Source organism: Aethalodelphis obliquidens, unplaced genomic scaffold, assembly GCF_003676395.1.
Source record: "Aethalodelphis obliquidens isolate GAN/ISIS:26980383/991018 unplaced genomic scaffold, ASM367639v1 scaffold10, whole genome shotgun sequence".
NCBI classification, from domain to species: domain Eukaryota; kingdom Metazoa; phylum Chordata; class Mammalia; order Artiodactyla; family Delphinidae; genus Aethalodelphis; species Aethalodelphis obliquidens.
The window spans coordinates 30,409,322-30,428,632 of NW_020837954.1; the positions used below are offsets into that span (position 1 = coordinate 30,409,322).

At 40.4% G+C, this 19,311-nt stretch overlaps 1 protein-coding gene across 1 annotated transcript in view; it reads left to right on the forward strand.

Moving 5' to 3' along the window:
• The window catches only part of PELI2 (pellino E3 ubiquitin protein ligase family member 2), a 207,228-nt gene that overhangs the window by 178,783 nt on the left and 9,134 nt on the right, over window positions 1-19,311 (forward strand). Inside the window, exons 4-5 of the mRNA XM_027111345.1 lie at window positions 4,122-4,319; window positions 5,837-6,025. Coding sequence (XP_026967146.1) covers window positions 4,122-4,319; window positions 5,837-6,025 — 387 coding nt within the window. The remainder of the gene's footprint in view (window positions 1-4,121; window positions 4,320-5,836; window positions 6,026-19,311) is intronic.

Below are 19,311 nucleotides of genomic sequence, written 5' to 3' on the forward strand. Positions count from 1 at the left end.
TGACATGAGATGAACTCGGAGAGGTAGGCAGAAGCCGGGAGAGTAAGGGGTCTTTAGGCCAAGTAAAGACTTTGGGTTTTATTCTAGGAGTTTGCTGGAGGAATTTAAGCAAGGGAGAGAGAAAATCCAATTTATATTTTGTTACGATATCTCCAACTACTGTCTAGAGAAAAACGTAGGAGGCAAGTGTGAAAACAGGGACACCAGTTTGGAGTCTAAGGCAGAGCAATCCAAGTAAGAGCTGAGGGCAGCTAGAACTAAGGTGGGGAAACGCGCAGGGACTGAAGATGCATTTTGGAGGAAGAGTTGATAGAATTTACACGAGGTTAAATGTGGGTGTGGAGGAAAAATCCAGGGTGATTCTTGGGTATTGATCTTTTAGCTTGAGCAAATTGGGTGCCAGTCACTGACATAGGGAACCTAGGGGTTGAAGAGGATCCAGTGTAACATTTGAAACATGTTACATGTGAGACGCTTATTAGAGATCCACGTGGAGATTGGGTCTGCTAATCTGAAGCTCAGGGAGAGATCAGGGCTTTGGGGCTAAAATGGGATTTGGTGAGGTTACCTGGGGGAGAGAACAGAAGGGGAAGGGAAAGGGGCTGTTGGCCAACTAGCCTGGAAAGGTTTCATTAACTTAATACCAGGTACAGATATACCAGGACATGTAAGCCCTGGAAACCTCAGCAAGCGGGGTTTCAGTAGAGCCGTGCTGAGAGTTGGGGTGGCTTCAGAATGGGTCACGGGGATGAGTCAGGAAGCAGGGGGTAGTAACTGGTGGCAGGTTTTTCCGGAAGTATTGCCATTAAATGAATCCGAGAAATGGGGCTATAGTTCGAGAGGTGCTCTCAAGCAAAGGAAAACATTTTCAGAGATGAGAGACGAGTCTAGAACGGTGCTGTTCAAACTGCCCAGCCAAGCGGTGAAACGTCTGTTAACGGTGCAGGAGGAGACAAGTAAGGAAATCGAGAAGGAACGCGTTTGGAACCTTGTAATAGCAGTTTGGCATTCCTGAAACATCCGTGCAGATGATCATTCTTCTAATACTCATTTTTGTTATATTTTTAAAAGCTATTAAGTGACAAGTTGAAATTTTAAAAACTAACCAAAAAAATGTTTGATAGCTGACAGTGTGATCCAGTAATAGAGAGAAATTGATCATTTCAGGAGTAAAATCCTTGGAAAGGGGAGAAGAGTGGGATGCGAAGCACGCGTGGAGAGATTGGTCATGGATAGGAGCAGCGATAACTCATCCTTGTCATAGCAGGGAAGTGAGAAAATAAGGTTACAGATGCAGGGACGAGGGTAGGATTGGTCCAGGAAAGGTGAAGGAGGACCTTTTGGGTGCTTTCACACCATTTTACCTGTGCTGACTTTGATTGACAACCAGGTAAAACCAAACTTTTCTCATATATGTACGCAACTGAAAGTGCCCAGTGATGCTGTATATGTGCATATCCGTCAGCAGCAGGGAGTAAAATTCTCCCCATGGCTACTATGTGAACATCAGATGAAATTCAGATACATCATGGCTGGTCCACATGACTACCCTTAAAATAACGTAGAGTTGATCCAATAGTCAAAAGAAAGGACAGGCTCCAAGTCTTCCACATTGGGTGAGTTTTCATTAGGAAAGTGGCTTAGATTTTTTTTTTCTTGGCAAAAGCAACATGAGGTTTGTGTCCTAAAGTATAGAAATATGCTAACACTCTACAGGTTAGATTTAAGTGGAAGTGACTTGATAAACAAATATTAAATGACCAGTCAGGTTAAGTATCATGTCTTGAAATAATTGACCTTAGCAGTATGTTCCAGTTGGAATAAAATGTCATGTTTTACAGGCAATTTCAGTTGATTCATCAAGACATTAATTTAATAACTTTGGGATGAAATCAGAATGGCCTTTCTTGAAGAGAGTAATCTCTATAGACAAGGAGTGGTTGTGTGACATTCTGCTGGAGCATGGTTTGAGCTTTGAGCTTTGAACAGAGTTTGAAAAGTCTTCGCCCTCTTCCACGGAGGTGACAGAAATTAGATCATAGCCTGTGTTTTTGTGAGAGCTCTGGGTTTTGTGTGGTGACCAGGCAATTTTAGAACTTCTCACATTTTACTCCTAAGGCTTCATTGGAATCGAGGTTCAGGACAGATTTGTTCCTGAGTTTGGAGTAGTCTCCTGTATACTTTCCTATATTTGTGAAATATTTTGCAGAGTATCTTACTTTTCTAATTTAAAAAAAAAAAAAAAACCTAAAGTGAAATAAACAGAAAAAGACAGATGTGTAATATCACTCACATGTAGAATCTAAAAAAAAAAAATCAAAATCATAAAAACAGAGAGTAGTTACCAGGGGCTGGAGCGGGTAGGGGGGCACATGGAATTGGGGAGATATTAGTCGAACAGTACAAACTTCTGGCTGTAAGATGAGTAAGTTCTCCGATGTAATATACAGCATGGCGATTGCAGTTAATAATACTGTATTATATACTTGAAAAAGAGAGTAGCTTTAAAAAAAGGTTTAAAAACATTCAGCAGTCTGAATCAGTAGCGCTTCTGAGTTACACATCCAGCTTTTCAATGAATCTAGCAGAGGGAAGGTTCTGCAACTTTAGAAAGATAAACCGTATGATATGATTTTATAATCTCTCTAATTCAAGTTTTATGTTGCATTTTTCAACAAGTTACATGTTTTCTAAACCTGTATGTTCAGGCAATAGGCATCTATTCAAGGTGATAAGTTTCAGTGAACCCCATGGTTTAGTTTATTCCAGGCACATTTCAATAGGACAAGAAATTAAGGGTTGTAAAAAACAAAAGAAATAGATGTCTGTTGTCTGTTGGTTTAACAGAGATAGTCTGTGCATGAAAATGTGTATGTGAGATTTACAAAATAAATTTAATATTGTTCCAAAGCAAACAGACCTAAATGATGCAAGATATATACATTTTGTTATATTTATTTCACCTTTATTCATTTGGACAAAAAAGAGTACTACACTGCTTATGTTTTAGATAGAATTTTGAGATCAGGATAAAGATACCTGGGAAATTGACTTTGGAGGCCTTATACGTACACACTGGGGGTTCTGTCTGTTCCTTCCATTGACAATTTCAGAATCAAAGTCACTTGTTAGGAGAGAACATTAATATCATATTTAACAAGAAATGATTTGTTTACATATAAATTATTTTAGTTTAAGACGTATCTTTGGCATATATAACATTTATCACTGTTTCCTACTTAGAGATTCATAGAACATCATTACATAGACGGTTTAATGTTTTGTCGTGAGGATTTCCTTACCTGTAAACAAATACTTCCCAGTTCACAGGACACAGCAGTACCTGTCTTATTTGGATTTAGTGAATATGAAAAGCTTTGTTAGAACTCTAAGATCATGCTAATGAAATATATTCTTTCTGGCAGCATTTAAATCTTACCAAGGAAAGTAAGCCAATAAAATATTATTGGCCACTTTTTAGACTTTCCCAGGACAGTTTTTTTTTAAATCCAAAATTGAAATGTTAGGATCAGCTTTTTAAATCTTTCATATGACTGCATCTCAAACTTTGAGCTGACCTGTATAGCCCTTTACATCACTCTCATTTATGCTGAGTGACAGAAATAGGCATTGGGGTCTCATGTCTGAGGTAGGGCTTGTTCTCCCTCTGTGCCATGAGTCACTGGTGGATTCACTTAGTGTGGAAAACCAGTCCCTGGAGCTGGGCAAGAGTGGGGGAAATAGGGCTTTTGTTGGCTGGCTTCCTTTAAAATCTTGGGGGTTTTCCCACCTGGAAATACAAGAAAAAAAAAAAAAAAAGAATGATTTTCTATGAAAGTAATAAGTAATGTTTCTACCTGATCAGAAACCTGTTTGGATTGAGATCTGTTTTCCTCTAGAATAGAAAATTGGGTTATTCTTAACATTTAAAATCTTATGGTTGGTTACCATAACATCTCCCTTAAACAAGAAAAGGAGCAGACTGAAGATTTTTTCATTAAATTCCGACCTTTATAGTAGAGATAATGAATGTTAAAGGATCCTGAACACTCATTTCGTGTGATGAATGTGGTGACATCCTATTTTGCAAGTAGATCCTGAGTATAATTTGATTTATTTAGGTGGGCAGATCAACAGAAAGCCCTATTGACTTCGTCGTTACAGACACAATTTCTGGCAGTCAGAACAACGACGAAGCGCAGATTACACAGAGCACCATATCCAGGTTTGCCTGCAGGGTAGTCTGTGACAGGAACGAACCGTACACAGCACGCATATTCGCAGCCGGATTCGACTCTTCCAAAAACATATTTCTTGGCGTAAGTACTATTAATCAGTACGTTGTTTCTAGAAAAACACCCATTATCATCATATATAACATTTAATTGTGGCCAAAAAATTTGCCTTGCACAGTGCTTCTGGTGAGATTGTAGTTTTCATACAGCCAGTTTGAAAAGCTGTCATTAAAAATCTGAAAATAATTGTCGTTACTTGTTATTTGTTATATTTGCTATATTAACTATAATATGTACAGTAATTAACTTTTGTAAAGTATGTGTATTAACATACATAATGTATTTCAGAAGGAAAATGGTCAGATCTAGATAATCGGGGTGCAAAAGAAAATGTTATTCCTTTATTCATTCAAAAAATTGTTACGTAGTGTTTGCTTTGTTCCATATTGGGTGTAACAGATGTGATATCACAAAGAATAAAACAGACTAAAAATATCTCCCTTCATAGAATGTCCGTGTAAATAAAACCCCACAGTTTTAGTGAATATCCAGTTTTAATATAGTCCCCTTTTTGAATCAGGATATTTTTGGGGGGGGGGGGAGAAAAACCTCACTTTAAAATGGCCTAAATGGTAATAAAAATGTATCACGTTGCAAGAAGCGCCCAGGAAGGCCAGCTGCAGGCTTGGTTGGTGCAGTGTTCTGTGACATCCGGGGAGCCAGGTTCATTCCGTCTTGCCCTCTGCCTCTGGGCACATCAGCTTCCTCAGGCGAGGTCCTGGCGGCGGTGGGATGGCTCCTGCACTTCCACCAGCCCCCACAGCATGACAGCTTCCCGCTGAAGAAAGGCAGCAAAGGCACTGTTTCTTCCTCGTCTCTTTTAAAGAACCAAGAAACCTTTCCAGGAAGCTTCCCAGAAGGACTCACTCAGGCCTCACGGGCCAGAACTCAGTCACATGCCCACCCCTAAACCAGTCATAACTGGCTTATTTATCCTCATCAGATTTACCCAAGTCATGTGAGCAATATCTGGCTCTGTGGCCAGGTGTCCACGAGCATCAGTCCTGCCGTTACATCCAGCCGCTTGTGCCTTCCACCCTTGATGATGTAACACTGATTCGTATGAAAACAGAACGGAGTGGCCACAACTTGTTGGCTTAATATATTTTGAAATTTTGTTTGTTTAATAAAAAACTTTTCTCTTTCTTCTAGTACTTCCCTGATAATGAGTTCATACAAAGCATTTTTAGATAACAGGATGAAAGCACTGCACAAATAGAATCGAAGAATACATACTGTATTCCTGGAATCACCTGGGGGCGGGGAGTGGTTTGAACAAGAATCTGTGAGGGAGAGGTTCAGGCATCAGGTTTTGTTTAAGTGCCCAAGGTAAATATGTCTCCAGCGATAAATCATTCATCTATTTTTGCACTTCTTTCATTTTGTCGGACTAACTGCATTTTTTATCCTTCTGATTATTAGCTTTAAGTAGAAAATGAAAATTCCTCACTTTCCTCCCCTCTGCCCTTAACCCAATAGTTTAAAGAGATTCTAGAATCTTTTTGTGTTGAACATACTCTTTTCTGTGCTATGCTCTCCAGGAAAAGGCAGCAAAGTGGAAAAACCCCGATGGCCACATGGATGGGCTCACGACCAATGGTGTCCTGGTGATGCATCCGAGAGGGGGCTTCACTGAGCAGTCCCAGCCTGGGGTCTGGCGCGAGATCTCTGTCTGTGGAGACGTGTACACCTTGCGAGAGACCAGGTCTGCGCAGCAAAGGGGAAAGCTGGTGAGTGGACTTCATGCAAATAAGGCATGAAACTACAGACACCTAACTCGAAAGCTATCATTTTCCTCCCCTGAAATTCAAAATCTTTGTACAGGTCTTAGGGCTGTGTACCATTGACCCAGGAGAACAAGAATTTTCTGAGCCTCCAAAAGTAAGAGGGAACTAGCCTTCTTCCCTTTCATGATTAAGCTTTTCCAATAGTGGAAGAAAATTACCTTTTGCTCCTAACTACCTTAAGAGCACAATCTTATTAATATACTTCACCACAGGTTTCTGCTTAAATTCACTTTAAGAAGAATAAACTTATTTTTAGTGTAAAACTTTACTAATTTGGAAAACTCCTGAGCAGTCTAAGACTAATTAGTAAAAATTTTGAATTAGAGAATTATTTACTACACTTTCTGGGACTAAAAGATAATTAAGTTAGCTTTTTTTTCTTTTCCCTTGAGTTAATAGTAAGAAATTAATATATAATTCCCTATATGATTCACCAAAGTCACAGTTACAGCTTTTCACTTGAAATAGTTCGTATAGTACGTTGACTTGGCATGTTTGTATTTTTTCTATATATATTACTACTTATCCCAAATGCCCTAAAGCGGTTGGGTTTTTAACCCTTTCTTCAATGGAGAATAATTTTTTTTAAAACACCTTTATTGGAGTATAATTGCTTTACAATGGTATGTTAGTTTCTGCTCTATAACAAAGTGAATCAGTTATACATATACATATGTTCCCATATCTCTTCCCTCTTGCATCTCCCTCCCTCCCACCCTCCCTATCCCACCCCTCCAGGCAGTCACAAAGCACCGAGCTGATATCGCTGTGCTATGCGGCTTCTTCCCACTAGCTATCTACCTTACGTTTGTTAGTGTATATAGGTCCATGCCTCTCTCTCGCTTTGTCACAGTTCACCCTTCCCCCTCCCCATATCCTCAAGTCCGTACTCCAGTAGGTCTGTGTCTTTATTCCTGTCTTACCCCGAGGCTCTTCATGACATTTTTTTTCTTAAATTCCATATATATGTGTTAGCATACGTTATTTGTCTTTCTCTTTCTGACTTACTTCACTCTGTATGACAGACTCTTAAGTCTATCCACCTCATTACAAATAGCTCAATTTCGTTTCTTTTGACGGCTGAGTAATAGTCCATTGTATATATGTGCCACATCTTCTTTATCCATTCATCCGATGATGGGCACTTAGGTTGTTTCCATCTCCGGGCTATTGTAAATAGAGCTGCAATGAACATTTTGGTACGTGACTCTTTTTGAATTATGGTTTTCTCAGGGTATATGCCCAGTAGTGGGATTGCTGGGTCATATGGTAGTTCTATTTGTAGTTTTTTAAGGAACCTCCATACTGTTCTCCATACTGGCTGAACCAATTCACATTCCCACCAGCAGTGCAAGAGTGTTCCCTTTACTCCACACCCTCTCCAGCATTTATTCTTTCTAGATTTTTTGATGATGGCCATTCTGACTGGTGTGAGATGATATCTCATTGTAGTTTTGATTTGCATTTCTCTAATGATTAATGATATTGAGCATTCTTTCATGTGTTTCTTGGCAGTCTGTATATCTTTTTTGGAGAAATGACTATTTAGGTCTTCTGCCCATTTTTGGATTGGGTTGTTTGTTTTTTTGTTATTGAGCTGCATGAGCTGCTCGTAAATTTTGGAAATTAATCCTTTGTCCATTGTTTCATTTGCAAATATTTTCTCCCATTCTGAGGGTTGTCTTTTGGTCTTATTTATGATTTCCTTTGCTGTGCAAAAGCTTTGAAGTTTCATTAGGTCCCATTTGTTTATTTTTGTTTTTATTTCCATTTCTCTAGGAGGTGGGTCAAAAAGGATCTTGCTGTGACTTATGTCATAGAGTGTTCTGCCTATGTTTTCCTCTAAGAGTTTGATAGTTTCTGGCCTTACATTTAGGTCTTTAATCCATTTTGAGCTTATTTTTGTGTATGGTGTTAGGGAGTGATCTAATCTCATACTTTTACATGTACCTGTCCAGTTTTCCCAGCACCACTTATTGAAGAGGCTGTCCTTTCTCCACTGTACATTCCTGCCTCCTTTATCAAAGATAAGGTGACCGTATGTGCATGGGTTTATCTCTGGGCTTTCTACCCTGTTCCATTGATCTATATTTCTGTTTTTGTGCCACTACCCTACTGTCTTCATTACTGTAGCTTTGTAGTATAGTCTGAAGTCAGGGAGCCTGATTCCTCCAGCTCCGTTTTTCGTTCTCAAGATTGCTTTGGCTATTCGGGGTCTTTTGTGTTTCCATACAAATTGTAAAATTTTTTGTTCTGGTTCTGTGAAAAATGCCAGTGGTAGTTTGATAGGGATTGCATTGAATCTGTAGATTGCTTTGGGTAGTAGAGTCATTTTCACAATGTTGATTCTTCCAATCCAAGAACATGGTATATCTCTCCTTCTGTTTGTATCATCTTTAATTTTTTTCATCAGTGTCTTATAATTTTCTGCATACAGGTCTTTTGTCTCCTTAGGTATGTTTATTCCTAGATATTGTATTCCTTTTGTTGCAATGGTAAATGGGAGTGTTTTCTTGATTTCACTTTCAGATTTTTCATCATTAGTGTATAGGAATGCAAGAGATTTCTGTGCATTAATTTTGTATTCTGCAACTTTACCAAATTCATTGATTAGCTCTAGTAGTTTTCTGGTAGCATCTTTAGGATTCTCTATGTATAGTATCATGTCATCTGCAAACAGTGACAGCTTTACTTCTTCTTTTCCGATTTGGATTCCTTTTATTTCCTTTTCTTCTCTGATTGCTGTGGCTAAAACTTCCAAAACTATGTTGAATAAGAGTGGTGAGGGTGGGCAACCTTGTCTTGTTCCTGATCTTAGTGGAAATGGTTTCAGTTTTTCACCATTCAGGATGATGTCGGCTGTGGGCTTCTCATATATGTCCTTTATTATGTTGAGGAAAGTTCCCTCTATGCCTACTTTCTGCAGGGTTTTTATCATAAATGGGTGTTGAATTTTGTCAAAAGCTTTCTCTGCATCTACTGAGATGATCGTATGGTTTTTCTCCTTCAATTTGTTAATATGGTGTATCACATTGATTGATTTGCATATACTGAAGAATCCTTGCATTCCTGGAATAAACCCCACTTGATCATGGTGTATGATCCTTTTAATGTGCTGTTGGATTCTGTTTGTTTGTTACTATTTTGTTGAGGATTTTTGCATCTATGTTCATCAGTGATATTGGCCCGTAGTTTTCTTTCTTTGTGACATCCTTGTCTGGTTTTCGTATCAAGGTGATGGTGACCTCGTGGAAGGAATTTGGGAGTGTTCCTCCCTCTGCTATATATTGGAAGAATTTGAGAAGGATAGGTGTTAGCTCTTCTCTAAATGTTTGATAGAATTCGCCTGTGAAGCCATCTGGTCCTGGGCTTTTGTTTGTTGGAAGAGTTTTAATCACAGTTTCAATTTCAGTGCTGGTGATTGGTCTGTTCATATTTTCTATTTCTTCCTCAGTCTTGGCACGTTGTGCATTTCTAAGAATTTGTCCATTTCTTCCAGGTTGTCCATTTTATTGGCATAGAGTTGCTTGTAGTAACCTCTCATGATCTTTTTTATTTCTGCAGTGTCAGTTGTTACTTCTCCTTATTCATTTCTAATTCTGTTGATTTGAGTCTTCTCCCTTTTTTTCTTGATGAGTCTAGCTAATGGTTTATCTATTTTGTTTATCTTCTCAAGGAACCAGCTTTTAGTTTTATTGATCTTTGCTATTGTTTCCTTCATTTCTTTTTCATTTCTTTCTGATCTGATTTTTATGAATTCTTTCCTTCTGCTAACTTTGGGGTTTTTTTCGTTGTTCTTTCTCTAATTGCTTTAGGTGCAAGGTTAGGTTGTGTATTTGAGATGTTTCCTGTTTCTTAAGGTAGGATTATATTGCTATAAACTTCCCTCTTAAAACTGCTTTTGCTGCATCGCTGCATCCCATAGGTTTTGGGTCGTCGTGTCTCCATTGTCATTTGTTTCTAGGTATTTTTTGATTTCCTCTTTGATTTCTTCAGTGATCACGTCGTTATTAAGTAGTGTATTGTTTAGCCTCCATGTGTTTGTATTTTTTTACAGATCTTTTCCTGTTAATTGATAGCTAGTCTCATGGCGTTCTGGTTGGAAAAGACACTTAATACGATTTCAATTTTCTTAAATTTACCAAGGCTTGATTTGTGACCCAAGATATGATCTGTCCTGGAGACTATTCCATGAGCACTTGAGAAAATGTGTATTCTGTTGTTTTTGGATGGAGTGTCCTATAAATATCAATTAAGTCCATCTTGTTTAATGTATCATTTAAAGCTTGTGTTTCCTTATTTATTTTCATTTTGGATGATCTCTCCATTGGTGAAAGTGGGGTGTTAAAGTCCCCTACTATGAATGTGTTACTGTCGATTTCCCCTTTTATGGCTGTTAGTATTTGCCTTATGTATTGAGGTGCTCCTATGTTGGGTGCATAAATATTTACAGTTGTTATATCTTCTTCTTGGATTGATCCCTTTGTAGTGTCCTTCTTTGTCTCTTCAATAGTCTTTATTTTAAAGTCTAGTTTGTCTGATATGAGAATTGCGACTCCAGCTTTCTTTTGGTTTCCATTTGCATGGAATATCTTTTTCCATTCCCTTACTTTCAGTCTGTATGTGTCTCTAGGCCTGAAGTGGGTCTCTTGTAGACAGCATATATATGGGTCTTGTTTTTGTATCCATTCACCCAGTCTGTGTCTTTTGGTGGGAGCACTTAGTCCATTCACATTAAAGGTAATTATCGATATGTATGTTCCTATTACCATTTTCTAAATTGTTTTGGGTTCGTTATTATAGGTCTTTTCCTTCTCCTGTGTTTCTTGCCTAGAGAAGTTCCTTTAGCATTTGTTGTAAAGCTGGTTTGGTGGTGCTGAACTCTCTCAGCTTTTGCTTGTCTGTAAAGGTTTTAATTTCTCCATCAAATCTGAATGAGATCCTTGCTGGGTAGAGTAATCTTGGTTGTAGGTTTTTCTCCTTCATCACTTTCAGTATGTCCTGCCAGTCCCTTCTGGCTTGCAGAGTTTGTGCTGAACGATCAGCTGTTAACCTTATGGGGATCCCCTTGTGTGTTATTTGTTGTTTTTCCCTTGCTGCTTTTAATATGCTTTCTTTGTATTTAATTTTTGACAGTTTGATTAATATGTGTCTTGGCATATTTCTCCTTGGATTTATCCTGTATGGGACTCTCTGTGCTTCCTGGACTTGATTAACTATTTTCTTTCCCATATTAGGGAAGTTTTCAACTATAATCTCTTCAAATATTTTCTCAGTCCCTTTCTTTTTCTCTTCTTCTTCTGGAACCTCTATAATTCGAATGTTGGTGCGTTTAAAGTTGTCCCAGAGGTCTCTGAGACTGTCCTCAGTTCTTTTCATTCTTTATTCTGCTCTGCAGTAGTTATTTCCACTCTTTTATCTTCCAGGTCACTTATTCGTTCTTCTGCCTCAGTTATTCTGCTCTTGATCCCATCTAGAGTACTTTTAATTTCATTTATTGTGTTGTTCATCATTGTTTGTTTCATCTTTAGTTCTTCTAGGTCCTTGTTAACTGTTTCTTGCATTTTGTCCATTTTATTCCCAAGATTTTGGATCATCTTTACTATCATTATTCTGAATTCTTTTTCAGGTAGATTTCCTATTTCCTCTTCATTTGTTAGGTCTGGTGCATTTTTATCTTGCTCCTTCATCTGCTGTGTGTTTCTCTGTCTTCTCATTTTGCTTATCTTACTGTGTTTGGGGTCTCCTTTTTGCAGGCTGCAGGTTCATAGTTCCCGTCGTTTTTGGTGTATGTCCCCAGTGGCTAAGGTTGGTTCAGTGGGTTGTGTAGGTTTCCTGGTGGAGGGGAATAGTGCCTGTGTTCTGGTGGATGAGGCTGGATCTTGCCTTTCTGGTGGGCAGGTCCACGTCTGGTGGTGTGTTTTGTGGTGTCTGTGGACTTATTATGATTTTAGGCAGCCTCTCTGCTAATGGGTGGGGTTGTGTTCCTGTTTTGCTAGTTGTTTGGCATAGGTTGTCCAGCACTGTAGCTTGTTGGTCATTGAGTGAAGCTGGGTGCTGGTGTTGAGATGGAGATCTGTGAGAGATTTTCGCTGTTTGATATTATGTGCAGCTGGGAGGCCTCTTGTGGACCAGTGTCCTGAGGTTGGCTCTCCCACCTCAGAGGCACAGCACTGACTCCTGGCTGCAGCACCAAGAGCCTTTCATCCACCCGGCTTAGAATAAAAGGGAGAAAAAGTAGAAAGAAAGGAGGGAAGGAAGAAAGGAAGGAAAGAAAGGAAAGAAAGGAGGGAAAGGAAGAAAGAAAGAAGATACAGTAAAATAAAATAAAGTAAAATATAATAAAGTTATTAAATTAGAAAATAATTATTTAGAAAAAAAAGGGATGTATAGAACCTTAGGAAAAATGATGGAAGCAAAGCTATACAGACAAAATCTTACACAGAAGCATACACATACACCCTCACAAAAAGAGGTAAAGGGGAAAAAATCATAAATCTTGCTCTCAAAGTCTACCTCCTCAATTTGGGATGATTCGTTGTCTAAAGGAGGGAGCGAGGGAAGGAAGGGAAGGAAGAAAGAATGTAAAGTATAATAAAGTTATTAAAATTAATTATTAAGAAAAAAATTAAAAAACAAAAAAACACGGACAGATAGAACCCTAGGACAAATGGTGGAAGCAAAGCTATACAGACAAAATCTCACACAGAAGCATACACACTCACAAAAAGAGGAAAAGGGGAAAAATAAATCTTGCTCTCAAAGTCCACCTCCTCGATTTGGGATGATTCGTTGTCTATTCATGTATTCCACAGATGCAGGGTACATCAAGTTGATTGTGAAGCTTTAATCCGCTGCTTCTGAGGCTGCTGGGAGAGATTTCCCTTTCTCTTCTTTGTTCTCACAGCTTCCAGGGGCTTAGCTTTGGATTTGGCCCCGCCTCTGTGTGTAGGTCGCTGGAGGCGTCTGTTTTTTGCTCAGACAGGACGGGGTTAAACGAGCCGCTGATTCGGGGGCTCTGGGTCACTCAGGCCAGGGGGAGGGAGGAGTGTGGGGGCGAGCCTGCGGCGGCAGAGGCTGGCGTGATGTTGCACCAGCCTGAAGCGCCTCGTGTGTTCTCCTGGGGGGCGTTGTCCCTGGATCCCAGGAACCTGGCAGTGGCAGGCTGCACAGGCTCCCTGGAAGAGGGGTGTGGATAGTGACCTGTGCTCGCACACAGGCTTCTTGGTGGCGGCAGCAGCAGCCTTAGCATCTCCCGCCCATCTCTGGGGTCCACGCTTTTAGCCGCGGCTCGCGCCCACCTCTGGAGTTCCTTTAAGCAGCGCTCTTAAACCCCTGTCCTCGCACACCAGGAAACAAAGAGGTAAGAAAAAGTCTCTTGCCTCTTCGGCAGCTCCAGACCTTTTCCCGGACTCCCTCCCGGCTAGCCGTGGTGCACTAACCCCCTGCAGGCTGTGTTCATGCCGCCAACCCCAGTCCTCTCCCTGCGCTCCAACCGAAGCCCGAGCCTCAGCTTGCAGCCCCGCCCACCCGGGCGGGTGAGCAGACAAGCCTCTCGGGCTGGTGAGTGCCAGTCAGCACCGATCCTCTGTGCGGGAATCTCCCCGTTTTGCCCTCTGCACCCCTGTTGCTGTGCTCTCCTCTGCGGCACCGAAGCTCCCCCCTCTGCCTCCCTTAGTCTCCGCCCGTGAAGGGCCTTCCTAGTTTGTGGAAACCTTTCCTCCTTCACAGCTCCCTCCCACTGGTGCAGGTCCTGTCCCTATTCTTTTGTCTCTGTTTTTTCTTTTTTTCTTTTACCCTACCCAGGTACGTGGGGAGTTTCTTGCCTTTTGGGAGGTCTGAGGTCTTCTGCCAGTGTTCAGTAGGTGTTCTGTAGGAGTTGCTCCACGTGTAGATGTATTTCTCGTGTATCTGTGGGGAGGAAGGTGATCTCCGCGTCTTACTCTTCTGCCATCTTCCCCTCCACCCCGAGAATAATTTTAATAACTTAAATAGGAGACTTTGCAACCTCAGTGTCCATCGACAGATGAATGGATAAAGAAGATGTGGCACATATATACAATGGAATATTACTCAGCCATAAAAAGAAACGAAATTGAGTTATTTGTAGTGGGGTGGATGGACCTAGAGTCTGTCATACAGAGTGAAGTAAGTCAGAAAGAGAAAAACAAATACTGTATGCTAACACAGATATATGGAATCTAAAAAATATGGTTCTGACGAACCTAGGGACAGGACAGGAATAAACACACAGAAGGAGAGAATGGACTTGAGGGCATGGGGAGGGGAAAGGGGTAAGCTGGGATGAAGTGAGAGAGTAGCATTGACATATATACACTATCCAATGTAAAATAGATAGCTAGTGGGAAGCAGGTGCATTAAACAGGGAGATCAGCTCAGTGCTTTGTGACCACCTAGAGGGGTGGGATAGGAAAGGTGGGAGGGAGACGCAAGAGGGAAGAGATATGGGGATATAAGTATAGGTATAGCTGATTCACTTCGTTATACAGCAGAAACTAACACAACGTTGTAAAGCAATTATACTCCAATAAAGATTTAAAAAAAAGAAAACTAGGAGGCTTTGGGTTTCTGATCTTGCAGTAAGCATGGGGCACAGCACTAAAAGGTTCTTAATTAAAAGTACTGGAGTGGAAATTTTATTAATTGTTAGGTAGAAGCTAGAACAAGAGAGAACAAATAATTTCTTCCAAACCACCAGAGAAAAAATATAGGGAATACAAGATGTGATCTAGCATTTTTTCAGAGAGCAGCATGATAACCGAATATTGCTAAGATGGAAAACGAAGGTGGGGGACTATTTTACTAACTTGGTTTGCTATTCTCTACTGGATGTTTGTTTTCCAGGAATTGTTATTTTTATTCCTAGTTTACACCATTATTCAGCTGCAGGTATAGCTTCTGCCTTTTATGATAAGGCCCAATCTTGAGCATCATGGCTGAGTAAATATGAAAAGCATTTTCTAAGAAAGCCAAACAAATTCCATAAACTTTGTTTAAACACTTTCCAAGAGATTGTAAATAGGGAAGAGAATGTGAAGGCTGTTTTTCCAAATAACTTTGTGTTTCTGATCATAGAAAACGTTGTGTTTCTGATCATCACAAAACTGAGCTAGGTTGCCCTAAGTAGGGCATCATTATAACAGCAATAGTAAGAAGTCGGTGTATGTTTGCTGAGTGCAGACACTGCATTAACATTTCAGAGACATTAGCTCATTTAATCTGCACATCAGCCTTGTCAGAGAAGTGGAATTATCCCCATCTTATGGATGAGGAAGGTGTAGCATAGAGAGGTTAAATAATGCCCAGTCACAGAGTTAGAAGGTAACAGCAGATGGGATTGAAACACAGGTCCTCCGGCTTTAAAGCCTGAACTCCTGGCTTCTGCTCAGTACCATCATGTGGGGAGTCACACCTGGCTCTCACCATCACCAGAGCATTGCCTCCCTGGGCAGATAGAAAGCATACACTGGGTCCTGGACAGCACATCACAGGATGAGTTTCTTGTCTACTCTGGTTCATGTATTTTGTTCACAGATAGAAAGAGCACATAAAAATAACAGCTAAGAGGGAAAACAGGCTACTGTTTGAGCAGCCACTGTGTATTAGTGGTTCTGAGGTCAGGCCATAAGTCCAAGTCCTGGTCTACCACTTAGTAGATCTGCAGTCTTGAGGCAGTGACTTGACCTCTCTGTACCTTGCCTCACATCCAGGTAACCGGAATAATGCTAGTATATATCCTTTAGGATTACTGTGAGAACGAGTAAGATTGGAGCAGTGCTGTACCCAGGAACAGTCCATAATTGGTTGCCATGATTAAGCAGGAGCTAGGAACTGGAAAACTGGCAGTGACCAGGATGTCCAGAGCTCTGCCCTCGAATTGTGGAGTCTGGAAAAGGTTACAGGCAAGACCTCAAATCATTAGGATATTGTGTGATAAGCACAGTCATAAAGAAAGTACTGAAAGGCACAGGAGTCCCTCAGAGGGACACCTGTCCTAGACATGGGAGTCAAGAGTGTGTGGAATATAGAAGACCACAGACTGAAAATTTGTAAGATGTTGTTTACCAAGAACTGCCCTACAGAAAGGAAAAGGAAGGTTGTTTAACAACGTGGCCCGGGGGCAGAGATAAGATGGCAGAATAGAAGAATGTGAGCTCACCTCTTCTTATGAAAACACAAAAATCACAACTAACTGTTGAACAACCATCAACAAAAAAATCACTGGAACCTACCAAAAAAGATATCCTACATCCAAAGACAAAGAAGAAGCCACAGTGGGATGGTAGGAGGGGAGCAATAACGATAAAATCAAATCCCATACCCACCATATGGGTGACCCACAAACTAGAAAATAATTACATTGCAGAGGTTCTCCCATGGGAGTGAAAGTTCTGAGCCCCAGCCTGGGGTTCTGGAAATGGGAAGAGGAGCCCCCAGAGCATCTGGTTTTGAAGGGGTTTGATTTCAGGACTTCCAAAGGACTGGGGGAAACAGAAACTTCACTCTTGGAGGGCACACACAAGTTCTCGTGCACACCAGGAACCAGGGGAAAAAGCAGTGACCTCATAAGAGAACCAGACCTACCTGCTGGTATTGGAGGATTTCCTGTGTAGGCAGGGGCGGCTGTGGCTCACTGCAGTGACAGACACTGGCAGTGGTAGTCCTGAGGAGTACTCATTAGCGTGAGCCCTCCTGGAGGCCACCATTTTCTCACCAAGACCTGGCCCCACCCAACAGCCTTGTAATGCCTCAGGCCAAACAACCAACAGAGCAGGAACACAGCCCCAGCCATCAGCAAACAGGCTGCTGAAAGTCTTCCTGAGCACACAGCTGTGTGCTAAACACACCCCCTGACACAGCCCTGCCCACCAGACGTACAAGACCCAGCTCCATCCATCAGTGGGCAGGAACCAGTCCCTACCACCAGGAAGCCTGCACAAGCCTCTTAGGCCAGCCTCATCCACCAGGAGGCAGACAGCAGAAGGAGAATTGCAACCGTGCAGCCTGCAGAATGGAAACCGCAATTACAAAAAAATTACACAGAATGAGATGCCAGAGGAATACGTCCCAGACAAAGGAACAAGAAGAAACCCAAGAAGAACAACTAAATGAAGTGGAGATAGGCAATCTACCCAAAATAGAATTCAGAGTAATGATAGTAAAGATGATCCAAGATCTCAGAAAAAGAATGGAGGCACACACCGAGAAGATACAAGAAGTGTTTAACAAAGACCTAGACAAACTAAAGAACAAACAGAAAGAAGTGAGCAATACAATAACAGAACTGAAAAATATACTAGACGGAGTCAACAGCAGAATAAATGAGGCAGAAGAACAGATAAGTGAACTGGAAGACAACATGGCGGAAATGACTGCCATGGAATAGAATGAAAAGAAATGAGGATAGTCTAAGAGGCCTCTGGGACGAAATTAAACACACCAACATTCACATTATAAGGATCCCAGATGGAGAAGAGAGAGAAAGGACCTGAAAAGATATTTGAAGAGATAATAGCTGAAAACTTCCCTAACATGGGAAAGGAAACAGACACCCAAGTCCAGGAAGTGCAGAGAGTCCCAGGCAGGATAAAGCCAAGGAGGAACATGCCAAGACACATAGTAATCAAACTGACAAGAGTTATAGACAAAGTATTGAAAGCAACAAGGGAAAAGCAACAAATAACATACAAGGGATTTGCCATAAGGTTATCATCTGATTTTTCAGCAGAAACTCTACAGGCCAGAAGGGAGTGGCATGATATATTTAAACTGATGAAAGGGAAGAACCTACAACAAAGAATACTCTACCCAGCAGAGCTCTCATTAAGATTAAATGGAGAAATCAGATTTACAGACAAGCAGAAGCTAAGAGAATTCAGCATCACCAGACCAGCTTTGCAACAAATGCTAAAGGAACTTCTCTAGGCAGAAAAAAATAAAAGGCCACAAGTAGAAACAAGAAAATTATGAATGGAAAAGCTCACTGGTAAAGGTAGGAAATCGTCCACACACAAATATGATATCAAAACCAGCAATCGTGAGAAGTGTACAAATGCAGGACACTGGAAATGCATTTGAAATTAAAAGAATCTTTTTTATATATAAGCTGTATTTGAAATTAAAAACACTCTTGTTTATAGACTGCCATCATGGTAACCGCAAACCAAAAATCTACAATAGATACATGAAAAAGAAAAAGGAATCCAAACACAGTAATAAAGTTAGTCATCAAATCACAAGAGTACAAAAGAGGAAGGGGAGAAAAAAGACCTACAAAAACAAATCCAAAGCAATTAACAAAATGGCAGTAGGAACATACATATCAATAATTACCTTAAACATAAACAGATTAAATGCTTCAACCAAAAGACGTAGACTGGCTGAATGGATACAAAAAACAAGACCCGTATATATGCTGTCTACAAGAGAACCACTTCCGATCTAGGGACACATACAGACTGAAAGTGAGGGAACGGAAAAAGGTATTCCATGCAAATGGAAATCAAAAGAAAGCTATAGTGGCAACACTCATATCAGATAAAATAGACTTTAAAATAAAGACTGTTACAAGAGGCAAAGAAGGACACTACATAATGATCAAGGGATCAATCCAAGAAGAAGATATAACACCTGTAAATATACATGCACCCAACATAGGAGCACATCAATATATAAGGCAAACACTAATAGCCATAAAAGGAGAAATTGACAGTAACACAATAATAGTGGGGGACTTTAACACCCCACTTTCACCAATGGACAGATCATCCAGACAGAAAATCAATAAGGAAACACAGGCCTTAAATGACACATTAGACCAGATGGACTAAATTGATATTTATAGAGCATTCCATCCAAAAGCAGCAGAATACACATTCTTTTCAAGTGCACATGGAACATTCTCCAGGAATGACACATGCTGGACCACAAAGTGAGCCTCGGTAAATTTAAGAAAATTGAAATCATATCAAGCATCTTTTCTGACCATGACACTATGAGATTAGAAATCATCTAAAAGAAGAAAAAAAAAAACCTGTAAAAAAAAAACCACACAAACACATGGAGCTTAAACAATATGCTACTAAACAGACAATGGATCACTAAAGAAATCAAAAAATACCTGGAGACAAATGAAAATGAAAGCACCACAACCCAAAACCTATGGGATGCAGCAAAAGCAGTTCTAAGAGGGAAGTTCATAGCAATAC